Source organism: Neoarius graeffei, chromosome 11 (assembly GCF_027579695.1).
Source record: "Neoarius graeffei isolate fNeoGra1 chromosome 11, fNeoGra1.pri, whole genome shotgun sequence".
Classification (NCBI taxonomy): Eukaryota; Metazoa; Chordata; class Actinopteri; order Siluriformes; family Ariidae; genus Neoarius; species Neoarius graeffei.
In genome coordinates, this window is record NC_083579.1 from 279,932 (window position 1) to 307,130 (window position 27,199).

The 27,199-nt window shown below is 43.0% G+C and overlaps 1 protein-coding gene across 1 annotated transcript in view; it reads right to left on the reverse strand.

The window, feature by feature from the left end:
- Positions 1-1,004: 1,004 nt before the first annotated feature.
- The window catches only part of LOC132894014 (histone-lysine N-methyltransferase PRDM9-like), a 53,748-nt gene continuing 27,553 nt past the window's right edge, over positions 1,005-27,199 (reverse strand). Inside the window, exon 7 of the mRNA XM_060933200.1 lies at positions 1,005-2,716. Within this exon, the coding sequence (XP_060789183.1) occupies positions 1,539-2,716 (1,178 nt within the window). The 3' untranslated portion in view covers positions 1,005-1,538. The remainder of the gene's footprint in view (positions 2,717-27,199) is intronic.

Consider the following 27,199-nt stretch of genomic DNA (forward strand, 5'->3'; position numbering starts at 1 on the left):
CCATTTTTTAACACAATAATGAATTTTCCATCAATAAATTGGTCATCCCTTGCTCCCTGCAAATAGATACATCAGGAACAGAATTCTCTCTGGCTGCATCATGACTTGAAGAGGGCTCTGGTTCTAAAGTATCCATAACCTTAACAATAAGGTACATAATACAGAATCTGTCATATAATCGTATTAACACAGTGTTGTGAGAACTTTGTGTATGTATTACTAACATTTGGATGGAATGAGCTGCATGCTTGGTAATCCAGACATTATTGTTTAAATCAATAACATTAGTATGGTCAATCGCTGTTCTGAGAAACTAATCAATGATAGAGACAGCTCGAACATTAGCTTGTTGCTAAACTACACACCATTATCCACTTTGTTGCTGTGCTGCAGTTTCAGTCTGACATGTTCAAAAAAACATGTTAACTAAGGGTCTCCAACTATAAAAATGTGGTTTAAAAACCTTTTTAGGAGCTTTATGTACTCTGCCAGAGCAAACAAAAGACTTGCATAGATTTTTATTTTTTTGGGTCCACTTCACGTGTCAAATTTCCCAAGGTAGGAAATAATGTTATTACAACTTGCAAATTACCACAAACAAGAATCCCCAAATGCAGCATGAGACACTAGCTCAACCCATAACAGAGAACATGCTGAATTCTATGTACTGCAATGCAATTATATTATATTAGATAAAACTTTATTGATCCCTTTGGGAGGGCTCCCTCAGGGAAATTAAGATTCCAGCATCATCATTACAGATAAACAGAGAAAAGAAATAGAGAAAAACTTCTAGATAAATTAAAATAAATTAAGTATTTACATATACAAATATAAAAGAATAAGATATGGGGAAGAGAGGAAGGGGGAGTGGGGGTATTGCTCATTGTTAGGCTAGGCTACCCCCCCCCCCCCAGAGATATAGTTACACAAATCTTTCTGGATGATCATGCACTGCAGCTTCATCAGAAATAAAGATGACTGAAGAATCAGAAGACCAAGAGCAGTGGTTTAATAAAAGAGATAGTTTATTGTGAGCACACAGACAACCTTGGCAGCGGTCTTAGTTTGAACAAAAATTGGACCCAGCCAGCCTACCGATTTAATGCAGATGTATATGTGAAAAGGACACCAGATGGCTAATACTCAAGACTAAGACAAAGGAAAAAAACAAACAAAATCATGACCCAAGGAACATATACATGTACACTGAGTAAGCAAACTGCAGCTATGACTGCATTATGAGTGAAATAAGTCACACTAAACGGAGTTGATTTTAATGATCAAATCATATAATAATACATCACTAGATCACAGGCAAAAAGACTTGATGAACTGTGATGTTGGCATTGTTTTCATTCTATTCACATGTAGCGCGAGTTTACTGATGAACTTTGCACTGGCTTGGTTTTAGTCTAATGCTGCAGTACTACACTGATAGTGTTCTACTTTATGTATGACTTGTGTGATAATGTTACTACTACTTTAGGGTGAAATAAAATCATGAATAGTCTTACTTTAAAAATGACATTTTGCCTTCACTGATTCATCAGATCATGCAATGTCTCCGAGTTTGTGCACTTGTGGGTCTTAAATGTAACTGAATAAGTAAAATTCTTTCCACACTGTGAGCAGTGATACGGCTTCTCTCCTGTATGAATACGCTGGTGTACTTGGAGATGACGCTGCTGAGTAAAACTCTTTCCACACTCTGAGCAGTGATACGGCTTCTCTCCTGTGTGAATGCGCTGATGTCGTTGTAGATCAGTCTGTCGAGTAAAACTCTTTCCACAATGTGAGCACTGATATGGCTTCTCTCCTGTGTGAATGCGCTGGTGTATTTGGAGAGTACTCTGTCGAGTAAAACGGTTTCCACACTGTGAGCAGTGATACGGCTTCTCTCCTGTGTGAATCCGCTGGTGTATTTGAAGATGACTCTGTCGAGTAAAACGGTTTCCACACTGTGAGCAGTGATACGGTTTCTTTCCTATGTGAATGCGCTGGTGTATTTGAAGATGTCTCTGTATAACAAAACTCTTTCCACACTGTGTGCAGTGATACGGCCTCTCTCCTGTGTGAATGAGCTGGTGGTTCTGGAGAGTGCTCTGTTGAGTAAAACTCTTTCGACATTGTGAGCAATGAAACGGCTTTTCTCCTGGGTGAACGCGCTGATGTTTTTGGAGATTCCTTTGGTTTGTAAAACTCTTCTCGCACTGTGAGCAGTGATACAGCTTCTCTCTTGTATGAGCTCGCTGGTGTCGTTGGAGATTACTCTGCTGTGTAAAACTCTTTCCACACTGAGAACAATGATGTGGCTTCTCTCCTGTGTGAATGCGCTGGTGTCGTTGAAGATGACACTGATGAGTAAAACTCTTTCCACACTGTAAGCAGTGATACGGCTTTACTCCTGTGTGACTGCACTGGTGTATTTTGAGGGCATTCTGATGACCAAAGTTCTTTCCACAGTCTGAGCAGTGGTGCATTTCCTTCTGTACATCACTGTGAGAACTGTCAGAATTGAGAATATCCAATGATGTTGGCTGATTACTGGAGCCTTTTGAGGGAATCTCAAGCTCATATTTAATTTCTCCTGTATCCCACAGTCTTGCATACTCTTCATAGTGGCATCTCTGGATGTGTTTGTGGAGATAAATTTCAGATGCATAGGAAAGAGGACATGTGGAGCAGGAAAAGACTTGCAGCAGACTGTTTACTTCTGGAAAAGTGAAAGCACAAAAAATATTAGAAACTGAACATGAAATGCAACAAGAATTAAAAAAAAAATGTGTTATTCTATAATACCGTAAGACCACGTGGATATATTTGGAAAAGAAGTGACTGACAGCCTAGGCCAAAAGAGAATGACCGTAGCCAGCCAGCTAACACCACCACAGAATTTGCTATCGTGTACCTACTTATCTGAACTTTTCTGGACACACACACACAAATACAAACCATTAGCCATTTCTATTAAAACGTTTGAAACATGGAGAGGTTTCATAGAAAAAAGACTGATTTAATCATGCTAACTACCTAGCTATATAGTAAAGTCACCTTTATTTGTATAGCACATTAAACAAAAGTTGACTTAAAGTGCTTTCCAGTCAAAGCATAAACAAAAAGTATACATGAATAAAAGCAATAAAAAGCATAAGTTAAAAGCAGGATCATAAGTAAGAACAAGAACAGAAAAGGGAGAAAATCAGTCAATTAAAAAAAAGAAAATTAAGACAAAACTAACAGATTAAAATACAGTAAGAAATGAATGCTAAAACTAAATTAAGATTATTATTCAAAATAAATTTATAATTTCACACAGCGCAAGTTGTGGAACCAATCTCCTGGAGACTTCCTGCTCTCAAAACCACACGAGTTGCCCTGGGTGAGAGGCGGTGGGCTGAGGTCTGTATACTTATGGCCCCCAGATTCAGTGCTTACACAGTTTTCCCCCAGTGAACAAGAGGGCTGTTTCCCTGAATCTTCAAACTGGGGAACGGGGTCTGACCGTTTGCGCTTACACGCTGAATAACAGTGCAGAGTATCCAGCCTTCTTGGAGTCCTTAGGTAGGGTGCTGAAAAGCACTCCCTCTGGCGATTCTATTGTTCTACTGGGGGACTTCAACACTCACGTGGGCAGTGACCATGAAACCTGGAGTGGAGAGATTGGGAGGAATGGCCTGCCCGACCTGAACATTTTATTATTATTTTAAATTGGACTTCTGTGCTAGTTACAGTTTGTCCATAACAAACACCATCAGGCTTATGAATGGCAAAGGACAATAATGCAGAAAATTATACAAAAAGTATAACCCTAGCATAGGGGCGTTCATAAGTGCACCAGGCCACCCAAGGCCATAGGTTGATGATCGATTCTGTCATCAGACCTAGGACCATATTTATTAATAAATGATCTAGGATAAATTTATCTGCCCGCTATCCCCGCATTTCCAGTTGAGTGAACTCTCCGGTGTTTTTCGCAACTGTTTTTTGTTTTGGGGAACTCCTAGGACACTATCGGATTACTTTCACCTTTACCGTTTGGTGTTTTGCTGAACTTTTGCTGATACTTTGGACTAAATTGCTGTTATTGCTGATGTTTACTGGACTGTACACTCACTCTGCCAGTTTACTATTGTCTGTCTCCTAGCACACCTGCTTCTCACCTGTATGAGCCCTCTTCCTTCTTCACAGTGACTACATCTGTGGTGAGTGTCTCTTTACCCTCTTGCCTCATTGTTGTCACCAGTGCGTTTCTGTGGTAAGCGTATTAAACTTGCGTTGATCATAGTTCTTGCTGGGTTGTGTTGGGAGTTTGGTTGGCTAACATGCAGTGTTAGCATGGTGGTGTTATGTATGTGACAGTTCTACCGTCTGGTGTTTGGATTAAAGCCTTCTCAGTTCACCTTTTCATGCTCCAGTGTTGTGCTGTGCATGTATACTTTTTTTTTACCATCTGGCAATGCAGCCTTTATACACTCCGGCTGATCTCAAAATACTCCGTCATCCAGCCCCTCTGGACTCGGCGTCTTATAACCTATGCCGCTCACTTGGAATTACTCGTCGCCCACGTTACATAAACCGCTCCAAAAGAGGACTGTCGCTTATGTACAGACGTAATGCTCAAATTCCAACTATGTACTTATGCTCGTCGACCCCTGAAAAAAGCCAGCATAGGAAGAAATCATGACCATCATCTTCATCATATTCCTATACTGACTGCTCCTTCCTCTCCAATTCATCGTTACTTTAACAATCACCCACTTGAATACACAATCCATTGCTAATAAGACCTTATTAATCAATTACCTCATCCTCCAGAAGAAAATGCACATTTTGTCTGTCTGAAACCTGGCAATAACCTGGTGAATGCATGCACTTAAACTTGCTGACACCCCTGGTTATTCCTACTTATCTAAACCCAGATCAGTAGGGAGAGAGGTGACTGTTAAAGAACTAACACTATTCAGTGTGACATCGTTTGAATACATTGCTTTAAAGATTGTTTCAACCGCTCCCCTTATGCTGCTGTCAGTTTATCGGCCCCCTAAACCATCTGCCAATTTTTTTGTCCCAATTGAATGAACTCCTTACGGTTATCTCGCCTCTTTGTCCTGCTGTAATTATGCTTGGTGACTAACATCCATGTTGATACCAAATGTTCTTACACCTTTGAGTTCATTACTGTTTTGGATTGTTTTAAAGCAGATACGCAGAACCATGGCCTCACTTTTGTTTATAAATGCCTTGAGACCTCAAGAATGGCACAGGAATAGTTTTAAGCATTAACAATAAATCTAATATAGTGATTATGATTAAAAATGACTTCTATAGGTAGCGGTCTGAGTGAATGATCTTGACGTCCATAACGTCACAGCAGGAAGTCTATCGGTCTTGTCACCATTTCCGCTATACTAAAACACAGAGCTGACTGCAACTCTGATCCTCCATTTTGAGCCAATTTATCGCCATGCCACGTAGATGTGTTGCTGGCTGGTGCAGCAACACGACAGAAGGTGGATTTATGTTGCATTCATAGCCCAAGAATGTTCAAACTGCAAAGATTTGGACGCGTTTTGCAATAAGTTCACGGGCACATTGGGCGCCTACGAAGTGATCTCTCCTCTGCTCTGCACATTTTACTGAGGACTCGTATTAAACCTCTGATCTGTTGAGGAGCGTTGGCTATAAGCCTGTATTGAAAGAGGGTGCAGTACCAAAACTACAAGAAAAGGAAAGTATTTATTCATTTTATTTTTATTTATTAAAAAGGAAAGCAAGTTCAGTTGCACCGGTTCTCCCAGTGTGAGCCGAGGGTTGTTGGTAAAACCCGGAACGGAATGGGACATATCGCTCAGGCAGTGACCTCCCCGTGGTTGTTGCTAAAACCGGTGACGTCCCGTCCTATCCCGGGTTTTAGTAATTGCCTGAGCCGAGCAGTAATGGCAGAGTGCTCAGCATGGAGAAAAATGGAGAACGAGTGGAGCAGCTGTCTGATTTCTCCACTGGATACGCTTACCTCAGCAGCAATATCTCGCCCTTACGTAGAAGAAGCGAATGAATGGAGAACTGAAAGTCAGATTGTTTCAAAACAATCAGCCACAAGATCAGCCTTCAAGAAGCGAGAACAGACGGGTAAGCTCCAACTCATTTGGATACAAAACAACACGCTGTTTACCTGAATTTAGATTAAGACATGTAACTTGTATTGTGTAAGTTACCGGTAGAAGATTATTTAATTTGCTTCAGAATGTGATTGGCTCAGTTCATCTGATTATTTAACTAGCCTTTCACATTTTATCAGTGAAAATGCATGCATGTACATGTATGTTGCATAAGTTATAACACCCATCCTGTTTTAATGAGAGTCAACCCACAATCAATCAAGTCAAATCAGTCTTACTTGAGCAAGTCGGTAACGGTATTTCTTACTTTGACCATAAATTTTTATTTATATGACTTTGGTCTATAGCGGTCAAAGGCCTCGGCCTTAAAACCGGTTACCGCTGTGACGTCACGCACTCAGGGCTGGCTGGCTCAGTGGGGCAGCTCGAATGACAACTTTACGGTCGATTTTAACTCTCAAAAATATATTTTTTTAAATTCCCATTTACGCAGCATACAAGAGTCAAGGATGAAGATACTATCCACTCAGAAATGTATTTAAAAACAAAGGCTCTACATATCTGCTTTAGCCTGATGCAGCATGTTGACTTCCCCACCCACAATCAAAGTCACACTCTTGACCTGCTTTGTTCCACTGGTCTAAATGACATCTCGGTCTCTGGCATCTCTGATCATAAGCTCATCGTATGCAACTTCCATACCGTTCCTCCTCCCGCCTTTAAGAAAATGTCTGTCACCTACCGGAATATTAGGTCTATTAACCACAGTCTCTTTGCTGCTTCTATACAAGCATCATCCTTGTTTGATCTACATGATGAGCTCTCCTCCCCTGACAATCTGGTTGCCATTTGTAATGACACTCTTTCTAGCTTGTTGGATGACTTAGCCCCTGTAAAGAATAGGCTTGTCCCTGCCAACCGCACCTGTCCCTGGTTCACCCTTGAGCTCAGAGTAATGAAGGCCACTGGCCGATGTCTCGAGCGCGTGCGTAAGAAAACCGGTCTTACGGTCCACTCGTTGCGCTACACTGAGCGCATTCATAAGTATAGAGATGCCTTAAATGCTGCCCATTCTAACTACTACTCATTAAATTATAAATGGTTCCAAGTCTAGGTCGAAAACACTGTTTAGGACTGTTGATAAACTTCTCAAACCTCCTGTAGCAGCCTGCCCCAAGACAGCTGAATAGCATCAGGCTTTCTTAAATTTCTTTGAAGACCAAATTAACCAAATTTACCAGTGCTTTCAACCTACTGCTCTAGTTTTCTCACCTTATTCTCCTCCTCTAGGCCCTAAACTCACCCACTTCACAACTGCTGACTCCCTTTCTGTCTCTAATATCATTGCTAAGTCTAACTCCTCCTCATGGAAGCTTGACCCTGCCCCAACTCCTGTACTCAAGGCATGCTTCACAATCATCTGTGAACCAATTGCATTGTTAGTTAATTCATGCCTCAACTCTGGTATTGTTCCCACTGCCCTCAAAATGGCTGCAGTTACTCCCATTTTAAAAAGCCTGATTTAGATCCAACCTCGCTGTCTAATTATCGACCAATCTCCAACCTCCCCTTTTTAGCAAAAATACTGGAAAGAGTGGTTGCTTCACAACTTCATTCCTTTCTCACTGAAAACTCTGTATGAGCCCTTTCAATCTGGTTTCCACACACACATCACCGTACAGAGATTACTGCTCTCCTGCGAGTGGTAAATGACCTCCTCCTGTCTGCTGATGGTGGCTCATTTAACATTCTCATTCTCCTTGACTTATCTGCTGCATTTGATACCTTCAGTCATGACACACTCATCTCCCGTTTGTCAGATATTGGTATCACAGACATAGCCCTCCAATGGTTTCAGTCCTACCTCAGCAACAGACAACAGTTTGTCACACAGGGTTTACACAAGTCCTCCATGTCCCCTATTACTCGTGGTGTCCCCCAGGGTTCTGTTCTTGGGCCCCTCCTTTTCCTTATATACATTCTGCCCCTTGGCCAAATTATTCGTAACCATGGTCTTAACTTCCATTGCTATGTTGATGACATCCAATTATATTTCACTACATCCTCCCCCACTGACCCTCCTTCCAGTTGTCAGTGACTGTCTATCAGACCTAAAGTTGTGGATGCAGAATAATTTTCTAAAACTTAGATAAAACAGAAATCAAGCTTATCGGCTCCAAAATCTTCATTGTCCAAATCCTCCAGTTTCAGTCTTAACATAGATGATGCACTTGTTAAATCTTCACCTGTTGTTAGAAACCTTGGAATATTGCTTGACCCCTCACTCAACTTTGATCCCCACATTAAATCCCTCACCAAGACTGCTTTCTTCCACCTCCGGAACATTGCCTGCCTTTGCCCCTTTCTTTCCACTAGTGATATTCAAACGTTGGTCCACTCCTTCATTATGTCCCACCTAGATTATTGTAACTCCCTTCTCATTGGCCTCCCTACTAAATCCCTTCAAAGATTACAATACATTCAGAACTCTGCAGCAAGACTCCTCACCCAGACCAAACCATCTACTCATATCACCCTCATTCTTTCTCAGCTTCACTGGCTACCTGTTCTGTCCAGAATTAAATATAAAAAGTCATACTCGTCTTCAAAGCTCTCCAGAACTTTGCTCCTTCTTACATCTCTGATCTCCTGACCCCTTATACTCCATCCCGCTCTCTCAGATCCTCTCACTATAATCTCCTTGTTGTTCCTCGCACTAGACTCTCTACCCTGGGTGGCAGGTCCTTCAGTGCCATGGCCCCCAAGCTCTGAAATTCCCTTCCTCAACCCCTCCGTGACTGCTCTTCTCTTCCTTTCTTCAAATCTCATCTCAAATCAAATCTCATCGTTTCAAGAACATTTCTCCACCAGTGCATAAAGTCACCACCCTTTAGCAACTTTGTGTTTTTTCTCTGACCTACATAAAGCGACCTTGAGTTTGAGAAAGGCGCTATATAAATGTAACTTATTATCTATCATATCTTGGACACTGGGGTGAAGAGAGAGCCAAGCTGTCAACTGATCACCACCTGGTGAGGAGTTGGATCAGATGGTGGAGGAGGATGCCGGACAGGCCCATTACACCCAAACGCATAGTGAGCGTAGGCTGGGAACTTTTTGCAGAGGCTCCTATTCCAAAGGATCTTGAACACCCACCTGCAGCAGAACTTCTACTGCATTCTGAGGAAGGAAAGGGACAAGTCCAAATGAGCCATGTTGTGCATCACCATTGCTGAGGCAGCTGTATGGAGCTACAGCTGTAATGTTATTGGTGCTTGTCCTGATGGCAACCCCCAAACCCAGTCATGGACACCAGTGGTAAAGGGAACCATCAAGCTGAAGGAGTCCTATCGAACTTGGTTAGCTTGTAGGACTCTAGAGGCTGCTTTAAAAAGATACCAACCATATTGCGACTTTGGAAGTTGTGCAAGCATAAACTCAGATGTGGGAGAAGTTCAGATAGCCCATAGAGCATGATTTTTGATTGGCCTCAAAGAGCTTTGGCAAACCATCAGATGACTCCGAAGGGAGAAGCAGTGCTTTGCCCATACTGTATATAGTGGGAATGGAGTGCTGCTGACCTCAACTGAGGACACAGGTCAGGCAGTGGAAGGAATATTTTGAGGACTTCTGAATCCCACTGATGTGCCCTTGAATGAGGAAACAGAGTACAAGGACTCAGACGGGCATTCTCACATCATTAAGGCTGAAGTCAATGAGGTGGTTTAAAAAAAAAAAAAAACACACCCTTCAGTGCCAGGACCCTGGGAGTGGATGAGATCTGGCATGAGTTTCTTAAGATTCTGGATGGTATGGGGCTCTCTTGGTTGACATGCCTTTTCAACATTGCATGGAATTCAGGGACAGTGCCTGTGGATTGGCAGCCTGGAGTGATTGTCCCCCTTTTTAAGAACGAGGACCAAAGCATGTGTTCCAACTTTAAAAGGGATCAGACTCCTCAGACTCCGTGGGAAGTTCTATGCCAGGGTGCTGGAGAAGAGAGTCTGTCCGTTAGTTGAACTCCGATTCAGCAGGAACAATGAGGGTTTTTTTTGTCCTGGTCATGGAAGAACAGAACAGCTCTTTACCCTAACAAGGGTAGTGGAGGGTGTATGGAAGTTTGCCCAACCAGTTTACATGCGTTTTGTGAGCTTGGGGGAGAGAAAAAAAAAAAAAAAAGCATACAACTGTGCCCCTTGAGGTGTCCTGTTGGGGGTGCTTCAGGAGTATGGGGTACCGGGCTTGCTGCTACGGGCCATTCAGGCCCAGAGTGAAAGCTTGTTCCACATTTCCAGCAACAAGTCCAAATTTTTCCAGGTGGGTGTTGGTCTCTGCCAGGAGTGCTCGGTCACTGATTCTGTTCATAACTTTTATGCATAGCCAAGAGGTGGAGGGTGTCCAGTTCAGAGAGATCTGAATCACATTGCTGCTTTCTGCAGATGACATGGTCCTACTGGCTTCATCAAGGTGTGACCTCTCACTTCCACAGGGGTGGTTTGCAGCAGAGTGTGACGTGGCTGGGATGAAAATAAGCACTTCCAAGTCTGAAGCCATGGTTTCAAGCTGGAAAAGGGTGAATTGCCTGCTCTGGCTTGGGGACAAGTCCTTACCTCAAGTAGTTGTTCACGAGTGATGGAAGAATGTAGTGAGGGCTCTACAGACAGATTGGTGCAGCTTCTGTAGTGATGTGGAAGTTGTACTGATCTGTCATGGTGAAAGAGAGCTAAGCCAAAAAGGCAAAGCTATCTATTTTCTGGTCTATCTACATTCCTACCCTCATCTATGGCCATGAACTATGGGTAATGACTGAAAGCAAGATTGCAGATATAAGCAGTGGAAATGAGCTTTCTCAGAGGGGCTAACCCCAAGAGACAGAATGAGGAGCTTCAGCAATTGGCAGGGACTCAAAGTAGAGCTGCTGCTCCTCCGCATCAAAAGGAGCCAGCTAAGGTGGTTCAGGCATCTGTCTAGGATGCCTCCTGGGCGCCATCTAGGTGAGGTGTTCCAGGCATGCCCAACTGGGAGGAGACTCTGGGGCAGAAATAGGACAAGCTGGAGAGATTACATCACTTGGCTGACTTGGGAAAGCCCTCCCCCTTAAAAAAAAAAAAAAAAAGGGCTGGAGGAGGTGGCCAGAGAGAGGGAGGCCTGGGCATCTCTGCTGGAACTGGTGCCCTGACAACCTGGACAAATAGCAGAAAATGGATGGATAATTTAAGTGCGTCTTGACAGAAACCAGAGAACAACCTCAGACTGAACTAAAAGCAAGTGGGGAGAGAAGAGGAAAAAAAAAAAGGATAGTTCTTTAAATTTTATTTAAAATTCTCAGTAGTGGAACAGGACTTAATATTGGAGGGGAGATTATTCCAAAGCCTGGGGGGCAGCAAAAGAAAAAGCCCGGTTGCCTTTGGTTTTAAGCCATGTGTGGGAGACAAAGAAGTTGTTGATGACCTAAATGACCTCTAGGACAGAATGTGTAATTGGCAGATCAAGGATGTATTGGAAAACTAATCCATTAAGGGCTTCAAAATCAAATAAAATTTTAAGCCATTTTACCAGCCAACAAGGTAAACCATTTTAACAAAAGGCTTTGCAGACCAACTTCACCCCCCCATGTGTTTTAAAAGGATTATCATGGGTGACTGCATCAAATGCTGCACTGAGATCAAGCAGGACTAAAATGGCACAAGAACCAGAATTGACAGAGAGAAGAATGTTCAAGAAAATCCATGTGTGTTGGTAAAAGACATAAGTGATTTTTTTTTTTTTTTTTGTTAAACTTTTGATCTCAACACAAAGAAATTAAAACCCACTTGGGAATTTTCAGATCCAGCTGGATCCTTCAACGCAGACTGAAAAATGACCGGAGCCCATCAGACAGAACAAATCTAAACATCAACCAGATAATATGCCTATTAAAATTGTGTCTAGGGCGGCACGGTGGTGTAGTGGTTAGCGCTGTCGCCTCACAGCAAGAAGGTCCGGGTTCGAGCCCCGTGGCCGACGAGGGCCTTTCTGTGCGAAGTTTGCATGTTCTCCCTGTGTCGGTTTCCTCCGGGTGCTCCGGTTTCCCCCACAGTCCAAAGACATGCAGGTTAGGTTAACTGGTGACTCTAAATTGACCGTAGGTGTGAATGTGAGTGTGAATGGTTGTCTGTGTCTATGTGTGATGACCTGGCGACTTGTCCAGGGTGTACCCCGCCTTTCGCCCGTAGTCAGCTGGGATAGGCTCCAGCTTGCCTGCGACCCTGTAGAACAGGATAAAGCAGCTAGAGATAATGAGATGAAAATTGTGTCTATAGACAACATATTTTGTATATAAATGGGGTGCACTACAGACAGATTCACAGAGCTGCCATGGGGGTCACCTGTGTTCCCCATAGTGTGCAATCTGTACCTTGAAGACCTGGAACAGCGGGCCCTTCAGACTGCGCCCCCCCCCAGGTTGGTGGTTCTGTTATGTCGACGACACCCACTGTAAAAATCAAACGTTGTTATGCCCAGGAGTTCACAGACCATCTGAACAGCTTTGAATCAGACATTAAATTCACAACTAAAGCTGAGAATAATGCTTCTATTGCTTTTCTTGACACTGACAATCCAGAAACCAGACAAAACACTTGAAAGTCATTATCTACCGTAAACCAACTCATACGGACCAGTATTTGAACTTTGGCTCACACCAATCCCTACAACACAAACTTGGGGTGATTCGGACTCTCTTCACTGGGCTGAAACGGTCATCACAGACCAGGAGGACTATGTGCGCTTAGCCCCTCAGAGACTGTGGTTACCCCTCCTGGGCCATCGGATCAGGTGAAATAACCTAGTAGAAAACTACTGATACAATATCAGCCCATTGTGGGGACAAGCCTGTCATAGAGAAAAGCAAGGGTCTTGCCACCATACCCTATGTGAAAGGTCTGTTGGACACTCTTAGGAGGATCCATCAAGCCAAAGGTATTCAGACGTGTTTTAAACCAACCAACACACTGAGGCAGATACTCATCACACCCAAGGACAAATATAAGAAAGAGGAGACTATTAACCCAGTCCATCTTATCCTGTGTGCTTTTTGCAAATATTCTTATATTGGAGACACTGAGCATGCCCTCAAACAGAGGTTTAGGGAGCATAGGCGTCCTAGCTCAGGCAACTCCTTGGAGGTGTCATACCACATACACAAGGCCTGTCCTGACCACAGTGTCAACATTGAGGATGTTGAAGTGCTAGACAGGGACCCCAGGTGGTTTGAGTGTGGTGTTAAGGAGGCAATCTACATCCGTGCCCTGCAGCCAACCCTCAACAGAGACCGGGGGGGGACCAACTTCCAGGAGATCTACATTAAGCTCGTCAGAGTACATGTGCGCTCTGACGTCACTTCTTAGCCACTGTTCATCATGGCTGAAGAAGGATCCAGCTGGATCTGAAAATTCCCCAAGTGAGTTTTCATTTCTTTGTGTTGAGATCAAAAGTAGTCATAACCACTTGGCTCTTAGTGGAAACAACATAAAAAAGGGAGACCACACCAATGTTACGTTTTAAATCCATGATAATTTATTAAAGTAAATGCTCATAAAAGTCAGTATATGTAAGGGGAAAAATAAAAAGTCATGAAAATCAGCACAGTGTAATGTAATGCGAAAAAGGGGTAAAGAGAGAGAGGAGAAAAGAGCCGCAGCCAGCCCCCATAGCGGCAGGGCCAGGGCAGCAGATAATACTCCACAGCTGTGGATAGGAAAGCGGTGCAGAGGGTCATAAACACCGCCCAAAAAAAAAATCAATCGGCTGCCCTCTGCCCACCCTGGAACACATCTCCACATCCTGCTGCCTCAGAAGAACCAAGGCCATCACAGGAGACCCCTCACACCCTGCCCACCCCGTTTGATCTGTTGCCCTCTGGGAGACGCTTCAGGTCAATGAAGTCCCACACCAGCAGACTGACAAACAGCTTCTTCCCATGGGCCATCAGGACTGCCAACAACAACGGACACATACACACTCTCACAAACCGACTCACATAACACCTCCACCCCAATAACCAACAAATCTACCTCCGCTTCTTGTTTTAGCACCTTATATTTATTGCCTTTTATCTGCTAATTGCACATTTTATGTCTCAATTTTGAGAGACTATACTTAACTCCCTGACGTTTTATTCCCTGAAGTTTTTATTGTATATTCTGTGTCTCTTATGTACATTTTATTTTTCTGGTGTATGGTGGCTCTGTGGGAGCACCCTCAATTTCGTTGTATCCCCCGGTACAATGACAAAGATTATTCTATACGAGCTATGATGGATAAACTAGTTTTAAGCTCCCTCCAATCAGCTACCAATTAGCCATCATGGCCAGCCCAGACAGCTCCCCCTGTAGACCGGTAGGGGGAGAGAGGGGGAGAGAGAGAGACTCCAAAACATTTTAATGTAAAGCCAGGTAGAGTGAGGCGGGCCCAGCACGACATAGCTGGGCGAGAGTTTATTTTTAAATTTAAAAAATAAATAAAAAATAATTAAAAAAAAAAAAAAAAAAAGTGTCTGCATGGATTGTAAGAGGCGAGATTGTGGCAAAGCTGTGAGACTGCCAAAGTCAACCCCACCACATCTGCAGTGGGTTTCTGTTAGGTTCAACCCAGTTAGAAGGTCAATCGGTCAACTTATTTCTCGGGACCCCCGCCCTCGTACCACCTGCAGAATTCTGGGACAGAACACCGCAAAAAAACAGAGAACCAGAGATCGGTTTAACTACTGTTTATTCACAGTATTCTCGCCAAAGATGAAAGATTCCAAACACCTTTTATAACAAATCATAATCTCTCCAAACGGCTATTGTGTCTGTCAAATGTGTGTGTGTTTGTATGTGACCTCAGAGAGGGGTGTGTGTCTATGGGAGGGTGTGAGTGAGTGACATCATTTTGATATCTGTGTCTCTGTGTGTGTGTGTGTGTGTGTGTGTGTGTGTGTGTGTGTGTGTGAGAGAGAGAGAGAGCAGGTCACATCTTAATTACATCACTGTTCTGATGGAGTGTTCAGATGTGTGTGTGTGTGGGGTTGACTTGCGAGCAAGTGAGCAGCTTGATCTTGGGGCTGGTCAAATAATCATAACAAGGTCATTGCTTATGCACATACGGAATCTTTCAACAAAGATATATCTCATCTCATCTCATTATCTCTAGCCGCTTTATCCTTCTACAGGGTCGCAGGCAAGCTGGAGCCTATCCCAGCTGACTACGGGCGAAAGGCGGGGTACACCCTGGACAAGTCGCCAGGTCATCACAGGGCTGACACATAGACACAGACAACCATTCACACTCACATTCACACCTACGGTCAATTTAGAGTCACCAGTTAACCTAACCTGCATGTCTTTGGACTGTGGGGGAAACCGGAGCACCCGGAGGAAACCCACACGGACACGGGGAGAACATGCAAACTCCACACAGAAAGGCCCTTGCCGGCCCCGGGGCTCGAACCCAGGACCTTCTTGCTGTGAGGCGACAGCGCTAACCACTACACCACCGTGCCACAAAGATATATGTTATAAGTAAATAAGAACAAACCTAAAAGACAGTCATACGAAAAATAAGAATGTCTGGAAATGCTACTTCACCAGAGAAAGGTCAAACAGGATTCAGGATTAAACTCATGAAGTCTTAACATTAGAATCATAAGGTCTTAACAACCCTAAATTATATTCTGTAATTATAAAACTAACTTAAAACTATAAAACTAACTTAAATCATTGAATACATCTTAGATCTAACAATTAAATTTAAATCACTGCCATAGTATATGCAATAATCCAAAAATATAAAGTCTTAACTCTTTGTTCAGCAATAAGGCTACCATTACATCCAACATTAGTGTGTGTGTGGGTCGATCTGACATCAAAACAGACCTTGGCGTCGTTCAGACACATCTCTGATCAAAAATACACATTTCATATCAAAATAAACAAAATGTTCCCAAACAATGTCCAGCCGAGACAGAAGGTCATTTTTAACTGAACCTTAAGTTAATCCTTAATTTTGTCACCATTTTAATAAATTACTGCCTTCTTGGTCAAGAATAATACTTATATAAACCTAACAGTTTCCCAAAAGACTCTTAAATGCTAAGGCATGTTAACTAGGAGAGAGTGTGTTCTCATTGTGCTGCTCGCTTTACCATTTAACGATGATCTTTGTGCTACGATGCATTTGAGAAACACAGCACTGTCCTGTCTTGCTGAAGAACAAGCAGGCAGTGCAGCTCAGATAGTGGGGATGATGCTGTCGGATACTTCAGACTCTCGCCAAATCTACGATGCGAGCTTCAGTGTATATAATTAAGCCGGCAAGTGATTTCCAAATGAACACAATCATTGTAAACTCCAGCAGGTAGACAGAAATACGAGTAACCCAAAGTAAGTAAAGGTGGAACAAGTAAATGTTGAGCTGTGGAGAGAGACTACAAGTGTAGATAATCCACAGCATTTGAAGGACCAAAAAAAAAAAAAGTGCGAGGCTATCCTGGACTAAGCAACCAGAACGTATTATGAACTCTCCATAGAACTTCCACACAGCTAAGTTAGGTCAAACCAAAGAAAGTCTCTCTTTCCTTTTTGAAGGAAAGGGAGGCGCTACAAGGGAACATCGGATCATTGGTTCAAGATGGCGGCACTTGTCAGCCTCTCATACTTTCTGGGAAAGCTTGTTCATATAGCCTTCTTGGTCATCGTAGTGACTCAACTCAAACACCAATTGTTATATAAAGATTCAAATCATCTTTTGAGTAAAGCTGTTAATCTACAGGTCGCTATGGAAATTTCTAATCCTATGGTTGTATTTGAAAATACACGATACGATGCACGCAAGAGTACAAGGATTGCTGCTTTGGAACCAGCAACACCTGAGCAAATTCTGCTATGAGCTCTTAGTTTGGTACAAGAGCTTACCTTGGTTAATGTGCTTATGTAACATTGCATTAAATCCAGGACCAGAAGAAAAAAAAACCTGTGCTGCTTGTCTTAAGAATTTTAGGAAAAGTCATGCTCAACTTCACTGTTGTGAATGTGACTGTGTCTTCCGTCGAGAATGTACAGGTGCGGAGTTTGAAACTACCAAGATACGTCATCTTTGCCAGCTTCCACCACTACATGATACAAAGATGAAGGAAACTATGAAGCTGCGTGGATTTAAAAATTTGCATCAAAATATTCAGAGGTTGAAACGAAAAATGGATGAACTGCGTTTATTTATGCATGGACTTAAGTCGAGTGTTCATTTATTGGCTCTTACTGAGACTTGGGCCAAGAATGATATACTCGACAGTGAACTTAATCTGCCCGGCTACAGGCTGTTTAGACGAGATAGAGGATCTAAAGGTGGAGGAGCAGCTGTCTATGTTAAGAACGAAGTAATGGTCACGAGAAGATGCGATCTAGAAGATACGACTATTGAAGGACTTTGGCTTGAGATAACTATGCCAAAAATCCGTGGGTTTTTGGTGGGTGCATTTTATAGACCCCCAAACTCTTCAAATTATCATGACAAGGAATTTATGGTTAAATTGGATAACATCCTCGGAAATGCTGTCTCAGAAGAAAAGGAGGTCATAGTCATAGGTGATTTTAATTGTGACTTTTTACCAAATAGAACAAGTTCCAGAATGTAAACAACTTAAAGCGCTCCTTTGTAGTTTAAATTTTAAACAATTAAGGAAGCGACTAGAATAACTCAAGTCACCAGCACTCTTATAGATCTAATTGCGTCTAACAGTCCCCAGAATATTAGGGATTGCGGGGTAATAAGTACTAGTTTAAGTGATCATGAATTGGTTTATTGCATTCGTGAACTCAATTGGAAAAAAGCACCAGCTCAGATCAAAACATTCAGAAATTATGCTAATTATGATCAAGTAAAATTTTGTGAGGAGTTAAAATTGGTTGATTTGCATCCTATAGATAGTGGCGAAATTGAAATTCCTGTTGATGATCTCTGGAATGTGTTTAAGTCCGCTTTTGTTTCAGTCGCTGACCGCCATGCCCCTATTATTCAGAAACGTATTCGTGGCATGGACAATTGTCCTTGGTTGAATAGTGACATAAAACGCGACATTCGCCAGCGTGATTATTTTCTTAAAAAGGCAAGGAAAACTGGTAATTCTGAAATGTGGTCTAACTACTGTTGTTATAGAAATCGTGTTGCTAATAACAAAGAGGGCTAAAGAGTCATAATAGATGTCTGCTTTCAGATAGTAGCGATGATCCAAATGCTTTTTGGAAAACAGTTAAAAAGATTATACCCGGTGAGCGAAAAGAGGTTTCTCCCAATATTATAATGGGGGATGATGTTTGTAGGGATAAGCATGTTATCGCTTCTACTTTTAACAAGTATTTTGCTGGTGTTGTAGCTCGTCTTTTAGATCCCATAGGGGATTTAGTAACTACTATTCACAGCATGTTTAATGTGAAAACTTTTAGTTCACCTCAAGTGAATCGACCATCATTTCAATTTAAGAGCGTTTGAGAGTTTTATTCGTTTGCAGCTTTGAAAGTTAAAAAATGGCAAGTCCGTCGGTCTTGATAATATTTCTCCACGTCTACTCAAAGACGCTGCGGATATTGTTACCAAGCCAATAACAGAAATAATTAACACATCTTTATGTCAAGGTAAAGTTCCTGATGATTGGAAAAGTGCATGTGTTATTCCCCTGTTTAAGACAGGAAGGGCTGAGGATATGGATAATTATAGACCTATTTCTATCCTTCCTACTACGCCTAAATTGTTAGAAAGGGCAGTTCATGCTCAGCTTTATGAATATCTGAACCAGAATAAGATCGAGTCCATATCAATGTGGTTTTAGAAAGGCGTATTCGACAGAGTCTGCGGCATTATCATTTGCAGACACTATACGTAGGAATGTCGATCAAGGTCATAGGACAGGGCAGTTTTTATCGATTTTCGCAAGGCCTTCGATAGTGTTGATCACGCCATACTGCTACATACGTTGCCTGCCTTGGGAATTATGGATCGAGAATATAAGTGGTTTGAAAACTACCTTTGTGGTAGAACTCAGATTGTTCAATTTCAAGAAGTATTATCAGAATCTGAGCCCATTATTTCTGGTGTGCCTCAGGGCTCAATACTCGGTCCTCTCATTGTTATCCATATCAATGATTTACCAGTTATCGTTAGGCAATGCAGCATACTTATGTATGCAGATGATACTGTTTTGTTTTGTTCTGGTTCAACTGCATCTATAATTGAAGGAAAGCTTAATGCAGACCTTGAGTTGGTTGGATCTTGGCTTGGTGAAAATAGTTTGTTTCTAAATGCCACAAAAACCGGAGTCCATGCTATTTGGAACTCATGTTAAGCTTTCACAGGTTTCTGATTTTAATATACTATTCAGTGGTCGCCCTATTAAACGTGCATTTGAATTTAAATATTTGGGAATTATTTTTGATGAATGCCTTTCATGGAATTCCCATATCCAGTATATATTATCTAAGGCTGGCAAAAGGTTGGGTATGCTAGGGCGCATAAGGAATAATTTAACGTTACACTGTGCGAATATTATGTATACATCTTTCATTCGCCCTGTTCTTGAATACTGTGATAATGTATGGGGGTGCTGTGGTATCGGAAATTCTACATCTCTAGAAAGATTTCAGCAGCGTGCTGCAAGGATAGTTACTAGAATAGGTGAGAGTGATAGGGCCTTAGGTGCAGTTCATTGGTCCACCCTACAAAGTAGGCGTGACGACCACGTGTTCAAACTTGTTAAGAAATGTATTAATGGGAATTGCCTGCAATTTTTTAGAAATTATTTTACTTTTAATAATGCCATACACAACAGGTTCACTAGACAAAGCAATACGTTACATTTACCAAGGGTAAGAACCGAGCTGGCTAAGAAATCATTTTATTATCATGGATGTATAATTTTTAATAGGTTACAATTAGAGTTGATGATTATTTGACCTTTCCCAGATTCGCTTGGATGCTCGTGGAGCGGTGGTCACGGGTCGAGGTCGGCTTTGATGGGTGGTTGGTTCGGTCTCGGCTTTTGGCCTTTGTTTCGTGGGCGTCCGGGCGAATTCGGGAGGGGTCTATTCCAATATAATTATACTTTTATACATTTAATAATCCTTTTATATTTTGTACTTATTGTTAGATTGAATATTGAATATATATTGTAAATAATGTAGTCAAATTTTATTATAATTGTTTTTTTTTTTTTGGTAAGATGTATGTGTGTATAATAGGGCTCCTTTTGATAGCAGAGGCATTTTGCCACTGATTGGACTACCCTGTTGTTGTTTAAATAAAAGGTTCCAAACCAAACAAACCATGAAACTTGATATCAAAAGCCATTTGTTCATCAGCGACTACATACGCTACACAAAAAAAAAAAAAAAAAAAAACCAGGTAGATCAAGTCTCCTTATAAGAGAGAGTCACAGTGTGCTTGGAATAGCCATGTGTCCCAAATAACTTACTCACAATGCACTGCCAGAGCAATTCCAAACAATTTTCCCGTTCATGTCCATCTGAGACACATCAGTATTAATGAAATATCCAGCTTAATCTATTTAAGCTCTCAGAATAGATGCAAGATCGAGTTCCACAGGGAAGACATTGTGACATCCTGGACCTTGGAGAAGGGGGCAGGCCCACAAAATGAGTAGGTACACCCGACTTTGAGTCTCCTTTCTACTACACAGACTCTGGCTCCAAATTTGACAACATGGCAGAGGTATTAAGGCTTCATTTCTATAGAATTGGGACGGGCATATGGCTGGGAGTCACCAAGATACTTTGCTTTGAATAAAAAAAAAAAAAAAAGTTTCCCTGTGTGCTGTGCTTGGTGCTCATGATCACTCAGATCATTTTATAAAAAAACTAGATAGAACTCGACGCCAACGGCATCAATGGGGATGCCTCCACCCAATAGACTACACGCCTTATTAAGTTGTGATTTGGGGATGGACATTTGACCTCACAGTAATCTTGACCTGGTGAAATTACTTGTATCAGCCTTGGAGATATTGTGTTCAGAAGGTTTTCGGACAGACAGTTGACCTCAGACCTTTTGATCTCAAAATCTAATCAGTTTATCTTTGTCCCCAAATGCACAAATGGTGAAAGTCTGGTGAAATTCCTTTCATTCACCTTGGAGATATCGTGTTCGCAAGGTTTCGGGACGGACGCACGCACGGACGGACGGACAACCCGAAAACATAATGCCTCCTGCATCTTACGGTGGCAGAGGCATAAAAATAAATACCCCCCGTTCTGTGACCTTTGTTTTATAGAGCTTTGTGCACTTCACTAAATGCAAAATCAGCTGGGGTGTGCCTGCAACTGCCAATTTCATGGGTGAATATCTCTTTATCTCTCCCCTCAATGTCTCATGTTTCCATGCAAAAAATGAAGTGGAGCCTGAAGGCCTGGATATACTGTATGTGACAAGCTAAGAAACTAATGCTACAGCAAGAGCCACAATGTAGTAAATAGTCTATATGAAATGTGACTGCTACTTGCGAAGAATTTCATACAATCTACAAAAGCTGAAAACGTGTCCCAAGCCTCCCTCCTCTCCCCTACCCGGACATGAAGGACGAGGCTGATGCTGAACTGAAGTACATCATCGCTGGACCAATTGCACCTCCAATACCTTATTCTGGTGGACAGCTCTCTTCCTTACCAGACTGGTGTGACCTGGAAGAGTCTTACCTTTCCTACAAAGGACTACATTTTTGACACTGTGAATATCAGGAAATGATGCATGGGATATATAAAACTCAGAATAAAAGTGCATCTTTCAGCATAAAAGTATGAGGCGTGTCCAGACAGACATCGGCAGCAGGATGTCGGATGGTGCAAGCGGCAGAAGAGCTCATCCCAGAGCCAATGGCATGAATACCAGATGGCATACAGAGGAGCCTCAATCGAGGCCAATGGCCGGCATCAACTAGCAAGTGAGCTGCTACTGCGGGGCGACCTCTGTGTCAACAATGTACATTGCACTCTTGTGTACCACATTGTACCAGGCGTTGAGGACCAGAGAGGCAATCTGGTGGAGGCACACCACCAACTGGCTTTGGAATTGTGCAAGGCATCTTGTTTTGAGGCAGGAGGAATTCCTGTGGCGATGGAGTGAATGCGACGGCAGCAGGCTTAAGTAGCTGAGAGCTGCTAGCAGGAGCTCTGCACACAGGCAGCTTGCATTTGATGGTCACAACTCTAGCTGACCCCTGAGCACCAGCTTGTTGAGGCAGCAATGCGAGTGTCCAGGCAGCCCTCTTTAGGGATAGCACTGCCTGCCCTGGAAAGGGAAGCCCCTAGAAAAGGCAGGGTAAAGAAAGCGTGCGCAGATCACACCTGGCTGGCTAACCACGGTCAGCGGGACTTCACTTGAAGCAGTAGAAACCATAAGATGAAGAAGATAACTGTTGCGACATGGAATGTGCGCACAATGCTAGATGGAGACAACCAACTGGAACGAAGGACGGGGTTGACTGCAAGGGAATTGCAGCTGTTTGGCACCGAGATTGCAGCTCTCCAGGAAACACATCTTGAGGCACAAGGACAACTCCAAGAAGACGACCACAACTTCTTCCGGGTTGGCAAGACTACAGGACCTAGAGAAGCTGGAGTTGCCTTTGCGGTTCACAACACGATTGCCAAGAAGCTGACATCACTTCCCACAGCGATTTCACCCAGGCTCATGTCTGTGAGAGTGCCTGTTGAGAAAGGGTGATACTTAACTCTGGTGAATGTGTATGCCACCACGATGACTTACACTGATGAGGAGGAGGAGACCTTTTACCAAGAACTCACTCACATAGTGTTCAAGGTCCCCAGAGAAGACAAGCTCCTAATACTAGGCAATTTCAACGCTTGAGTCGGGATGGACTGGGAAACTTACATGGACATCATTGGCAAGTTTGGCAAGAAGAAAAAGAACTCCAATGGGGAGCTCCTGCTGAACTTCTGTGTGCAACAAGAGCTCAGCATTACCAACATGTTTTTCTACCAGGCTGACAAGAACTACTTCACCTGGACATATCCACGCTCAGGTCACTACCACTTGCTCGACTATGCTATCACGAGAAAGTCAGACTTGGCAGATGTACTATACACAAAAGCAATGTGTGGACCAGAGTGTTCTATTGACCACTACCTTGTGAAGTGTCAACTCAGAATGAAGATCACTCTGCCTCGCAGGAAAACTCCTGCAAGTGCCAAGCCTAAGAAACTGGACATTAGCAAGCTGGCAGACACCAAGCACTGTCGAGAACTGACGAGAACGATAGAAGCTGCACTGGAGAGTGTTCAGCCGGGTGGAGAGGAGGAGGGTACAGCAGCATCGGAAAGCCCTGAAGGAAGCAGTGTACTCTGCAAGCAAGGAAACTCTAGGCTAGGGCTGAACGATCTATCGTTTTCAACCGAAAATCGCGATCTCGGACAACACGATTTTGGGATCGTCAAAGCCACGGTTTTTCTCAGTGCTCCTAAACTGACCCATGTTTTGTTTCGTCAATAATTTCACACATGTATGCTCTGCGTATTGCCCAGCATGGTGTAAAAACACCGTGTCAGCTACCAATCAAGAAGCTGCATGCTGCACGTGGACAGGTCACGTGTTATCCACTCCAATGAGTGTAGCTGTGGTCATTCAATTTCAGACATGGCTGAAGCGGGAGCTGAAGCGGGAGCTGAAGCGGAGTCAGGGGATTTGATCCCTGCAGTGTTTCGGACACAGACTGCATCTTGCAATTGGTAAGTACAGGAACCTGTGTTTGTGCGAGTGTGTATGTTTGTAATTAAGAGTGCGTATTATCTTCGCAGAGTCCCTCTAGTCTCTGCTATATTACTCTGCCCTCTCTGTCCCTTAAAGTCAGTTTACCGGTAACAATCATAATTCGTTTGCCTGAAGTAGGTCTTGACTTTGTTTCGGAACACTAAAATACAGTTTGGGAGGGGAAAAAACGAAACGCTGACAAGTTTGCTGTCAAGCTGTCGTTAGCTGACAAACTGTTAGCACAAGGCTACTTTAACAATACAAACGCCATAGAAAGGCTGTCTATCGCCATTAGCAGCTTTATATTCAATATTTTTGCATTAATTTCACACAAGTTTATTGCAAAATGCTTCAAGAACACAGGTTTTCAATATACAAATGTGTAACTCGTGGATCATCTGCATTTTAAGACGGGTTGTGAGAAGACTAGAAAAATTAACCCTTTCATGGGTAAACTTTGAAGTCTCCCAATACCGCTTGTGTTTATTTAAGGTCATTTGTACTTTTTTTTATTATTATGTTTTATTTTTACTACCATTACATTTCATTTCCTCTTGCCACTTTGTGTGAAAAAGAAGCACAGGCTTCTGAGTACAGGAGTTGAATTTCTGTAACTGTTGCTGTTGTTAATGTTCATAAGCTAGCTCCCTTGAGCCATTCTTACACTACTTTTAAGGTAAGACTTTTTTGCTCTACTTTGTTGTTTATTATAATTTATAATGCTTAGGTACATTCTTTTACAAAAGTGCAATATTTTGATGCTGCTGAGCCATTGATCAACCTTTTTTTATGTCTGCTATGTTGTAGATGGGAAAAGCAAAAGAAGCAAAGTTTACTTAAGAAAGATGGCTCTCTTTATTTTTATTTTATTATAACTTGTTCCTCAGGTACTCAATGTTAATAAACAGGCCTACATTTGAAATCTGTTGACCTCAGTTTTCATTCTTGCATTAGCTTTATGGAATTCATTGTATTAATTCATTTGCACTGAAACTCGATTTAAAGAAAAAAAAATCGTGGTTGAAATCGAAATCGCAATATCTGCCTGAAAAATCGCAATTCAAATTTTTCTTAAAATCGTTCAGCCCTACTCTAGGCCATCCCCACAGAAAGACTCCTGATTGGTTCTGGGAGCATGGAAATGAAATTGAGAGACTCCTAGAACAGAAGAGGAGCAAGCATCTTCAGCATCTACAGGAGAACTCCGAGAGGAGCAAGAGTGCACTTGCTGAAATCAAGGCCAGGGTGCAGAGGGACGCGAGAGCTCTTAAGAATGACTGGTGGCAGAGGAAAGCAAAGGAATTGCAGCATATAGCTGACAACCATGACTATCGTGGACCGTTTGCCGGGTTGAAAGCCATCTATGGACCCAAGAGCAACGTTGTCGCTCCAGTGAAGTCAGCGGATGGTAGTAAGCTGCTCACAGACCTTCCAAGGCCAGATGGAAGGAGCAGTTCAACAGCCTGCTAAACCAAGAAGGATCTGCACACCCAGATGCATGTCAGCAGCTGGAGAGGAAGCCCACAAGGAATGAGCCGTGTGGGGAAATCAGTATGGGTGATATTTCCTCAGATATCCTGAAAAATGGTGGTGAAAGGCTGTGCGAAACTCTACTAGACCTGTTCAACAGATGTCTACTCTCTGGTACTGTGCCCCAAGACTTTCAAGATGCTCTAATCGTCACCATCTACAAGAGAAAGGGCGACTGTGCAGTGTGCGGAAACCAACAGGGAATATCACTCCTGGCCATGGCTGACAAAGTCCTTGCCAAGATTGTCTTGAACAGACTGAAAATCATTTCGGAAGAAGTTCTCTCTGAATGCCAGTGTGGACTCCGGGCTGGCCAATCCACTGCTGACATGATCTTCACTCTACAGCAGCTCCAAGAGAAGGCAGCAGAGCAGCACCAGCCCTTGTATGTAGTCTTTGTTGACTTCACAAAGGCATTTGACACCGTCGACCACACAACCCTCTGGAAGGTCCTCGAAATCTATGGATGCCCTGACAAGCTTGTCAACATCATTATCAAGCAGTTCCATTATGGAATGAAGGTAAAAGTCTCAGTCGGCGGTGAACCCAGTGATGCCTTTGTGGTCAACCATGGCGTGAAACAAGGGCGTGTACTGGCTCCAACTCTTTTCTCCCTCTACCTCACAGCTGTGCTGGATACTATGAACGAAGGGCATGGTCCTCCACACAAGAACAGATAGCAAACTGTTCAACCTTGCCCAGCTTCATGCCCACAGAAAAACACAGGAGATGTGCATCAGAGAACTGCTCTATGCTGATGATTCCACCCTTGTGGCTAGCGATGCAGTTGACATGCAGCAGATTGTGGATCGTTTCTCCTTTGCAGCTGATACGTTTGGTCTAAAGATCAACATATCCAAGACCGAGCTGCTCTACCAGCCTCCTCCAATGTCCACTGAACTGCCAGAGACGATTACGGTCCATGATGAACCACCGAAGACAACAGAGTCTTTCGTTTACCTGGGCAGCACCGTCACAAACACCAACTCTGCAGATCTGGAAGTGGAAAGGAGGATCCAGTCCGCCACGAAGGCCTAGGGTGCACTACATAAGAGACACTGGAGCTGTCATGACATCAGCACAAAAACCAAAAGTAAAGGTTTACTCAGCTGCAGTCCTCCCTTGCCTACTCTATTCCATCGAGTGCACCACTCTTTACCGCAGACACATCAAGGCTCTGACAAGACTCCAGTTTCGCCACCTATGCTCCATCCTCAACATCAAGTGGCAAGATCGTATCCCAGACGTTGAGGTACTGCGCCGTGCACACACAGTCATTGTTGAAGCCCTAATAATCATGTCACAGCTTCACTGGGCAGGGCATGTATGTCGGATGGCCAACAGCAGGCTGCCAAAAGCTATGTTCTACTCGGAACTGTGCCAAGGAAAAAGCAGCCATGGGGGACTAAAATTGCATTCCAAAGATGTCTTAAAGCGGCATATGAAGAGAACAGGCATCCCGCATGACATCTGGGAGGAAGAGGCACTCCAGAGAGTCAAATAGCGAGGACTGTTGAAGGCCACGTCAGCCGTAGAAGAGCTGCACCAGCAAGAACATCAGCGTGCACATGACCGACGACACTCAGCAGCTGCTCCGAGCATTTTCCAATGCAACAATTGCCAGCATTACTGCAGATCCCGAGCGGGTCCGATTGCCCACACGAGAGCCTGTTTAAGATAGGCATCAACTCAAATACAAGACCGTCAACTTCGGTAATGAAGGACAGCCATATATGAGGTGCGAGATGCAAAATTGT